At 35.7% G+C, this 10,741-nt stretch overlaps 1 protein-coding gene across 3 annotated transcripts in view; it reads left to right on the forward strand.

Annotated features, from left to right (window-relative positions):
* PDCD6 (programmed cell death 6) overlaps nucleotides 1-9,712 on the forward strand; it is a 33,742-nt gene extending 24,030 nt beyond the window's left edge. For all 3 annotated transcript variants that reach the window (XM_044657859.1, XM_044657860.1, XM_044657861.1), the window contains 2 exons: nucleotides 3,453-3,562; nucleotides 9,121-9,712. In XM_044657859.1, coding sequence (XP_044513794.1) covers nucleotides 3,453-3,562; nucleotides 9,121-9,219 — 209 coding nt within the window. In that variant the 3' untranslated portion in view covers nucleotides 9,220-9,712. The remainder of the gene's footprint in view (nucleotides 1-3,452; nucleotides 3,563-9,120) is intronic.
* Nucleotides 9,713-10,741: the final 1,029 nt, after the last annotated feature.

A 10,741-nucleotide genomic window follows, 5' to 3' on the forward strand; every position in this document is an offset into this window, starting at 1 on the left:
TCTTGAGATGAGCCATAAGTTATTGTGATGAAGTTTTATCCAAAATGAGATAAGGGCTATGCAAGGTTTTCACTTGTGAAACTGAGTGGTTAAATGAAATTGAGAATGGTGACTGAACAATTTGAAGTGAAGGAATGAGGGGAAAAAACTCTAGGCAACCAGTCTGAGGTGAATTTGTCATGTAATTAAAATACTGTATTGGAGGGGGCAGCTAGGTGGCTCATTAGATTGAGAACCCAGAAGTCCTGAATTCAAATCTGGGTTCAAATGCTTCCTAGCTGTGTGACCTTGGGCAAGTCACTTAATTCCCATTGCCTCACTCTTACCCACTCCTTCTGCCTTGGAACCTGGTACTGGGTATCAGTTCCAAGACAGAAGGTAGAAGATAAGAGTTTTTTCAACCATACTTGAAAAGTAAGTAGGCAAAACTTCTTTTCCGAATTGTCACAGTGTACTTTTTAATGAATAAAATTATAACAAAAATAAGTAAGGAACTTTGTTCTTTCCCATTCTCAATAACAGCTCATACACATATACATACATACATAGGTGTGTCTGTGTATATGTGTATGCCAACCCTGAGTGTCTTGAAAGAATTTTGGTTTTGAATTGCTATAAGAAAAATACTTATGCAATACCTTTCCTGGATGACTCAGAGTGCTTTATAAACTTGAAGCAATCCTCATCTATCTGTGAGTTAGCTAGGGAACAGATGGGAGTTTTTTAGATGAAGAAACCAAGGTGCTTAATGACTTGCCCAAAGTTTTTTAGTGGTGATGCCAGCAAGAGAAAATATCTCAATTTGTTTTTAGTAAGTGTAAGAAATTTATAAGAATGCAATTTGTAATCTGATGCTCAATTCATTCACCATGTTCTTGTTAGGAAAACTTGTATACTTTAAAAGATTCTCATAGATGTTGTCTAGAAAAATACTATAGTAAGATGAGTTCAAGTAAAACATATTCCAGCTGCTGAATAGTAAATATAGGGATAGAGCATTAATATTATATATAAATGAAATACTTTTTGCTTCATATATTGTAGATACCCTAGATTAGATGATGGCTGGTTCTAGTGGCTTTCTCCCTATTTTCTCTGCATTTACTCAAGTTTCCCATTTCTTCTTCTCTTGTTCCCTCTTACATGTACCATTGAAGTAGAGAGGTAATGAAAGGCGGAGTTTGGGGTGAGCAAGCTAATTTTCTTTTGTCCTAAACCTGAATTAGTCTGGGGAATGGGAAGAACTGGAGCCCTTAGGGGCAGTGTACTGATGCTGGTGTACATGGCCTGGCTAGAGCTTCAGCAAAAGCAAAGGTGACTCATTCCTGTGTTGGTCAGGAAGGGCTTGGTCAGGAGAGATGAGCAAAAGGAATGGGTTTGTGAGAAGAAATTTGGAGATTTTAAGAAGTGCAGTTGAGAAAGTGATTCCAGGTATGGGATACAAGCCTGGTCAAAGGCATGGAGGCAAGTCAGAATATTGTGCACAAGGAACAGAAGGTAGGCCAGAATGTAATTGTAAGAGAGGGAATAATTTGGAATTTTATCTAGAAAGACAAGTGGGAGCCAGATTGTAAAGGACTTTATATACCAGTTTTACTTTTATCTAGAGATGATAGGGAGCCATAAGAGCTTTTTGAGCACACTAATGACATGGTCAGGCCTGTAATTTAGCTATATCGATTTGGTATCTGTAGATGTTGGATTGGAAAGGGACCTTAATTTCTCCAAGTAAGCAACTAGTACAACATGTCTTACAATATATTTTCACCTACTGGCCTAATTAAGAAGTATTTGAGAAATAAATATAGTGAGGCTTATCTGTTTGATTTCTCTATAATTATCTTAGGACTAGATGCTTTTGGGAGAAATAATTTTCATTTTCCTGTTTTTGCTATATGGTTTATGTGCCAGTTTTTTGTTTTGTGTTTTGATTGTGAAAGCACTGCATTAGCATCCCTACCTACCTCACAGAAAAATGGACAAGCTTTAAGATAGTTAATTCATTCAACATAGGTTCATTGAGTTCACATTTTGTACAAGGCAGTATGCCAGACCTGTTGGGGTAAACTGTAAAGTGTTTTGAGTTCCCATGAAGGTATTATATAAATATTTTTCTTTGCATGTTTGAGTCTTTATTAGTAAAGTGATTAAGCTAATCATGTAGGTAATTAATTGTGAAATTCACTCAGACAATAGGTATAACTTATCCTTGCAAAGATTTCAAGGAACCTGAAAGTCAAATACAAATATTTTGGCATCAAGAGCTTGTCTCCTGAATAAGTGAGAGTTCAACGGTAATGTACATAGTAGAAATAAAAGTTTTCAAAAGGGGGGTGGGAAATAGGTAAAATGCTTTTCCTTGCTTAAAGATTCAGCTCTCAGGCCTTTATCCAAGGTGTGGCTGCAAGTGTCCTTATCCTTGATGATTTTGAGAGCTAATTTTCTAACATTAGAAAATGCATTCAGTTCATCTTAGCTGAAACTGATTGATAACTTTTTTCAAATCAGTTTTAAAAATCAGCAACAGAATCATTGTTCACAACTTTTTGTTTGTCACTGACAATTTAATGGGGCACTCTGACTCCTTTAATTTTAGGCTCCCTTCTGTCAAAATTTATTAATTTATCTTTAATTTGGAGAGGTGAAGTTGCTTTAGATTCCTTTAATTTTTTTCATTGTTTTTATTTGGTTTGGGCTTTATAAACTTTTCAAGTCCATCCTTGGAGTCATAATTTTACTAGGACAGCCCTTTTTTTGGTAATCGCTTAAATTATATAAGCCTCCATGTCTAGAAACTAATAATTTGTGAGGTTTTTTGGAGAATATATTAAACAAAAGCTATTTTTATCTTGATTTCCCCTAATTCCCTGTTTTACTTCCCAATTCAGTTACTATATTTGTGCTTTAAAAATTTTTTTTTCTAATATTGATAGCACCATCTAGTGCCCATGATAAATAAATTAATATCAGCAGTTTGAATCAAGTTATTACCATAGGTTTCTATTGAAGATAATTTTAATTAATTTTTGTCTCTATTCTGGGAAGGATTTTTTTTTAAGCACTAACCTTTCTAAGATTTGAATTTGTGTCAGAGAATTACAGATTTGAAAAAATGGCTTTAAAACCTCAAAGAGTTTTTAATTGTCAGTACAAGGATGTCACAAATTAATCATTAGTTTACCTTTCTGTCCCCAGGGCCTATTCTAAATGGTCATGTGTGTATCTACAGAAAAAAAACAAATTTTATCCTCTACCCAACTCAACAGCATGCCCTATTTTTAATTTGTTTAAAGTGGGGTGTGGGGATTGGTTTGGTTTGGGGGTTTTTGTTGTTGTTTGTTGTCTTTCAGAATTTTTTGTGGGTAGAAAATTAATGATTTTTAGGAAGTGTTCACATATCTTTATTTAAACTTTTTCTGCTAGCCTATTTATTTTATTTTATGTTCTTTAAGGTTATCGGTTATCTGACCAGTTTCATGATATCCTTATCCGAAAATTTGACAGACAAGGAAGAGGGCAGATTGCTTTTGATGATTTCATTCAAGGCTGCATTGTCTTACAGGTAATTAAGGAAGACCTTTACATATGTGAATACATAATGCATACTTTCATACATACCTAGAAATGAATTGTCATTACCATTATAGAAATGTTAAATGCATAAGTGAGGAAAAACAGAAAGCATTAGTGAGTTTTTGTACAATTTATTTGTAAGGTATTTTATTGATTGCTTAGTATTGACTATAAAGTATTAAGACTTTGCTACTAAAGTAGATCTTGTTAACTTTTTATGTGTTTTTGACTCTTGTGGTAATCTCTTGAAACCTTTGGATTTCTTCTCAGAATAATATTTTGTTTTTCATTCTTGATTGAAGGAAATACGAAATTTCATGTAGAGGTTAGTAAAATTAAGGATGTAATTTTTTCCCATCCAAGTTCACAGACCCTTTAAAATCTATTGTGGATCACTTGGGAACTCATGGACTTTTTACCCAGGAGCTTAAAACTCTTGCATCAAGGTAGAAAAGTTTTAACTTCCCTCATATCCAAAATTGCAGTTTGGGAAATTAAGAACCAATGAATGGGGCCTTCTTTAGATAACATACTATATATATGCACAAAATTATTCTTAAACATGACCTCATTATTTGGTTTTTCTTTCAGATCCCTGGCTTATATTTTAGGGAGTTTTGATAGATTTTCCCCCCTTTTAAAAATTATATATCAGTCTTCTGAATACTTGGAAATGCTCAGTATAGTATAATGAAAAAAACTCTGGATTAGGAGTCTCATTTATAACCTCTTCAATCATAAGCCATTCTTGACTTTAGTTTCTTTATCAAAAGCGAAGGAGTTAAGAGTCATTAATCTTTGGGCTAAAATAATCCTGAAAGTTCCTTCCATCTCACAATTTCTATAAATTGAAGCTAGATTTTGAAGAACAACATTAAATGCCAGGCTTTATAATTTGGAATTTATCCTAAAAACCCTAAGAACTTTTCAAATGTATTTGAGAAAGGAAATGATGCAAATCTTATGGTGTGGTATTGATTGGAGTAGGGAAACTAGAAAACTGTTGAAATAAATGTAAGCATGAGATAAGGACCCGAACTCTGTGTTCCTGTTAGATCCGTCTTTCTGCCCCCTATACTTTCACCTAACCAAGATATTCCTTTTATCTTAAAATATTCTCTAGCAGAAGGAAATGAGATTGGGGATTGAGAATATTCCCAAGACATTTTTGCTTTGTTTCCCCAAAGGACTTGAACAAACATTTCCATTCTTAGAAACAGATACCAGAATCCAAATGTAATAGAAATGTTGTTTGAAGAATGCCTTGTATATGTCCACCTCCAGAGAAAAAACTGATAAATAAAAATAAGTAAGACATAGTTTTAGATATATATAAATCTTTTTTTTTTTTCAAATGATGTCTTTTCTAACGATAGGGAAGGAAGAGAGGGAGTTAACTGGGTATTTTAATGTTACAAACAAATTCATTTAAAAAATAAAACAAGTTTTCAAAAATTGAAAATGATTCTTTTCAGACAGTTGGGTCTCATAGAGATAATATTGAGCCTCTTCCTTAAGGAAGTGAAATGTAGAGTGAGAACAAGGACCAGTAAATGTGGGTTTGTTAGGATAAAATGTCAGTGTAATTCTGTGAGAACCAACATCAATAGGTTCAGAGACTATTAATAATTCAAGAAATGCACACTGAAGGTTTGAAACTATTTTGAGATCCTTGATATTTTGGAAAGGATTGTAGGGAGATGGAATGTCTCTGTAACTTATAGACCACCATTCAACTCTGTGACATTCAGTTCTTTGAATCACTTTTTAAATCAAGGTATACAGGCTAATGCAGGCTACAACTATAGTTTTCTCCTCTGAGGTCATTATAAGCCAGTAGAGAATGAGGTTTGTAAATACATTTTTCCATGTTGCGTATATCTCTGAAATGATGAAATTTTTTAACATTGACTAAAAAACTATGTTTGTGCTGAGGGATATAAATGACAGTCAATAAAATGACAAGAATTGATTGTGGAAGAGTGACTACACACACACACATTCTTGTCATTTGTGGTAGTTGTATAAAGTCACTGCAGACACTGAATTAGCAAATACTGAACCTTACTTCAAGGAGAAAGACTGGTTTAGGTTCCTGTGAGTCTCTAGTTATTCCAGAGCAGTTCACACACAAATCAGCAAATTTCCTCTTTCTTTTTCTGAATCCAGTATATTGTTGATTCATTCACACTGAACTCACAGTCAACAGTTTTATAACTTAAATCATGCCTAAACAAAGCATGTCTAACACACATATTTTCTCCATAATGTACATCACAGCCTTCTCACTCTTAGGAACACTAGGCAGAACTTCAGCACTGTACTTGAGGGCCATTTCCCACAACAAAATCTCCAGCTTAAAAAGACAACAATTTAAAAAATATGGTGCTAAATAGACTGTGAACAGGCACTTCTTTATAGTGCAAGAGTTTTATCAAGAAAGGATAGCATTTTCTTGTTCAACGTCAGCTGGGAGCATGCTCACTTGGCAATTCATACTGTAGTATGCTGGGAGCCCCTCAGAGAAATAAGGATACCCATCAAGTTTCCATCAAGTTAATGCAGATGGCAGAGCCCTGCATGAATCCCTGTTGTCTGAAAATCGGGCCACAGGATGGATGGGTAACCCGATCAGACCCCTCTGGGTGACTCTCTTCTGACCAACACTTTTTATTATTGAAATTATTATGCTCTAAATTTTTAGGATAGCCTCAAGTTTTGTAGTATAGATATAAAAATTCCCTTATTAAAATCCCCTTATAGAAACCCCCTAATTACTCTATAATAAACCAGCATTTAATGAGTTAATAGTTCATACCTTCAGTAAAATAGCAGAAGCTGTTTTAATCTTTCTCTTTCTTTCTCTCGAGTCTGAAGGACACAGCATGGTATTTCAAAACAAAATACCCTTGTTGGATGGCTTTCTCACGCTGAGTTTAACCCCAGGAACTTAAATGTTCTCACACTTTAATCCACTTTTGAAATAGGATGAAGGTTCTTTTTATTAAAATAAAACTTAGATAAAGTAGGGTTTTGGTAGTCTTGAAGACTGTTTAGACTATATGTAGAACTACATTTTGTGTGCCAATTTTTTACTTCTAATGTCCTCCCTAATGAGAACTCTGAGAAATCTGGATTCCTTGTCCTGCTTACACCCACTAGTGAGTGGTTTGCAGTACTACGGGCAGAAACTAAACAGTTGTCTTTAGGAGCGTGGGGGGGAGGGAGGGGGGGGGCGGCGTTAGGTCTTACCTGCCAGTCCCTGTTTGGGCGCTAGTCATTGCTGGAAGCCAGCCAGCAGCTCCAGGGTGTCTGGGAAGATGTGGTTTAGGTGAGAAAGAAGAGAGAGAGAGTTAGAGACACAGTGGATTTCTGGAAGCTGTTCTGAGAACTTCCTGTGAATCTTTATTTTTTTATACCTTTCTCTCACAGTCACACAAATGCTGGGAAAATTTACATTTCAAATCCAAACAGAAAAGAGCTCAAGGTTATTCTAGTTACATAAACGTACCATTAAAAAAAAAAAGAAATAGAGGTATCCCTTTCACATTGGCAAGGTTAGGGGTGTACTGTCCCACAGTTTTGAAAATCTATATAAAAACTTTTGGCCTTCCCTTGGTATCAGAGAAGTCTGATTTTTTTTTCCCTTTGTGGAATGTTGACTGTGTATATGTATGGTATTAAAAGATAAAATATGTTGATATTATATAATACTAGGCATATATTTTATGCATTTCTGAGTTTCTAAACTTTTTCTGTGTCATCTCCTGGCCTTCACATGTTATTTGTGACATCCACAAAATTCCCTAAAATTACCATTTAATTTCTTAATGCCAACCTGCAGAATATCAAAACCATAATGCGGAAAGTCATGATGTGGAAGGGATACCAATATTACCTCTTTTTTAGTAGGGGGAGAGCAGGTGGAGGGAATGTGTCTTTTTTTGAAAGAAATAGAAAACATCACTCACCTTTCAGAATTAAAAGCATGAAGGTACAATTTAGTTAATAAACCTATATTATGGCCTGGAAAGAGAGGGATATGGGGTAAGGGGGCAGGGGGAGGGGGAGAATCCCATAAACAGAAAAGTTTTTTGTGATCTAATGGGATATTGTTCTGGAAACTCATTCTTTCTTTACTTCCTTTAGTGGGTCTGTTACCTAATGGAGAGAAGTAGATGGTGTATACCCCAGTAAATCAGATGGCAGATGGGCTAAACCAAATTGAGGGAAACCTAACCAACAGACCTCAAATTGCAGATGAGCTAAGGAGATGTCTACTCCCAAGCATGCAAAGCTTCCCCTCATAGAATGAATGGTCGAGAATAATTTGTTCCAATGACATGAAGGCAGCTGAAGCAAACTCTGTGGAGTTCTTAAAGCTTGGTTAGACATCAAAGATACTGTCATCTACTGTATCACTGGCCATCCTCAGTGGGCCTGACTTTTGTCTTGCCATTGAATTTCATTCACTCTGGAAGAGAGAGTAAGGCTAATGAGGACTGTGCAACTTTCTCACTTAAATTCAGTCCTTAAAGTCAAAATGTCATCCTGTGATATCATTGGTCATTAGTCCTCTTTGAACAACATACCTAATGCAGGCATTCCTCTTAAATTCTCCATAGACAGCACCAGAACAAGAGGTCTTTCTCTATTTCTTTCAGTATTTTGCTACCTAGGAAACTCATTTCCTTTGCTATATCCTTGATAATAGACCTTTTATGTCAGCAGATTAAACCCTTTTGGCCTCAGGGCCTTAAATTTTACACCCTTAAATATTAAGGATTCCTATGCTTCCTCTGCCCCCAAAGAGCTTTTGTTCTTGTGTGTTATATCCATAGATATTTGTTACCATATTAGAAATGAAAGCATCTTATTATTATAAAAATAGTTTTTGACCTTGGGAACCCTGGACCACTCTTTGAAGGCTGCAACCATATGTTACTAATTCCATAGTGATCCTTATTGGCAAATCAGTACATTGTTGCCAAGCCATACTAGATGTATTTTCATCATCTTTTGGGTCACTTGAAATTATTCTTCTGAAACTCCTTGTTTCAGAATTCATCAGTATGTACTATCATTATATAATATCATTACAGTGGACATAAATGAGAATATTTTGCTTCATACAGTTCTGCCAATAGGATAAAATTGCCAAAGGACAGAGATTTCTTGACCCTAGATTAGAGCATCCCTGCCTTTACTTAAGGCCTAGAGGGACCCAGTTATAGCAGAAATGGTTACTTAGGCCCACAGTAAGTAAGCAATACTTTCCCAATTCTTCTAGTGCTTTATGGGCACATTATCTAACTTGATTTTTATAACAGACCTATGAAGAAAATAATACAAGTGTTAATTTTAATTTCCTGTTTAAGTCACTAAAATTTAAATGGGAGATGCCTAAGACCAAGCAGCCAGCTAGCAGCAGAGCCCCTTCTTTGAACTGAGGGGCTTCTGACCTCTGAAGCCATTGATCTTTTCACTGTGCCCAGCTGTCATCATGTTAAGAAATACCATGATCTCATCATTTGTTTTCTCTTTCAGCGGTTGACAGATATATTCCGGCGCTACGATACTGATCAGGATGGCTGGATTCAAGTGTCTTATGAACAGTATCTTTCCATGGTCTTCAGTATTGTATAACACTCACCTTTGGAGGTTATCGATGGGACTGTTATGGAAAAAAAGACTGGAAATGCCAAATCCCTTATCTCGTCACTTCATGAAAAAGAACACTGATGCAACTCAAGATTGTCTTCCTCCCCAATTTTATACAATTGACATGTTTAACTATGTTTCAGAATCCTAACTGTATATATGTGAAAAGGCTAATTAATATTTTACCATAGTAACTGTAGCCATATAGCTCTCTTGATTAAAAAAAAGGATTTAGTTTGTGGTCATTTGTGCCATCTAGTAGAATTTGTGTAACATTGCTTCAGGTATCTTGCATGGAAAATGCATCCTATCTTTTGTAGATGTCTCCAATCCTCTCATCAAAATGCTTCTAATTAATCAGAATTTTAAAATCATACGGAACTTGCACATAAGGCTTTTCATGTGCCTTACTTTTTTTAAAGGGGTTTATTGTATTCATTTTAATATGTAATGTAAGCAATAAAGGAAATGGTACAGACTAGTGTTTTGCTACTATTCCGCACCTTTTAAATCATAGAAAAGTTTTTTTTAATGGATAGGCAGGCCCTCTCTGCCATATTCAATGACCTCATCACTGCTTCAGAGATACGGTTATGGGCAGTTCAGAGACAACCATGCATGGACCGAGGTTTCTAGGCTCACTTGGTCTGGGCTATTTATTCCCACAGCCAAGTCATATTCAGTAATGAAAGCTGGTAAAGTAGGGATGTAAAACACTAGTATGATGTGTGGAGTATCAGGTTGTAGAAATTCTGTTTGTAACCAGCACAGCTTTTTTTGTAAAACACCATGCTTCAACGTTTTTATATTAATTTATATGAAATAATTGTGAATTACTATTGACATGTGATTACAGGCCCTGTCAGCAAAGATGGCTTTAGTTGTATGATGAACCCAGGTTCTGGAAAAGAAACTAGAGGAACTCAAGGCAATCTCGATGGCTCATGACCAAATTTTTCTGTCATTTCCCAAATTCAGAATAAGTTTAAAATATGTGTTTTTCCTTGATTTAGAAGTTTTACTGATTTTTGTTTTAATTCCAATCGTTTGTTTTAACCCACCCACTGCTGGAAGGGTGGTGTAGTGGATAAAGTGCTGGGCCTTAAGACCTAGGTCTATAGGGTGAACTCCAGCCTCAGACACTTACTAGCTACCTGATCTTAGACAAATCACTTAACCTATACCTGCCTTTGTTTCCTCAACTATGAAATGGAAATAATAACAACATCTACCTCCCAGAGCTATTGTGGGGATCAAATGAAATAATATTTATGAAACACTTAGCACCAGGTTTGGCACATAAAAAGTAGGTAATTAATGAATGCTATTTACTTTCCTCACTGTACTCCCACTCTTCTTCCTTGAACCCTCATTTTTTTTTTTTTTAAACCCTTACCTTCCGTCTTGGAGTCAATACTGTGTATTGGCTCCAAGGCAGAAGAGTGGTAAGGGTAGGCAATGGGGGTCAAGTGACTTGCCCAGGGTCACACAGCTAGGAAGTGTCTGA

The sequence above is a fragment of the Gracilinanus agilis genome, chromosome 1 (assembly GCF_016433145.1).
Source record: "Gracilinanus agilis isolate LMUSP501 chromosome 1, AgileGrace, whole genome shotgun sequence".
Lineage (NCBI taxonomy): Eukaryota > Metazoa > Chordata > Mammalia > Didelphimorphia > Didelphidae > Gracilinanus > Gracilinanus agilis.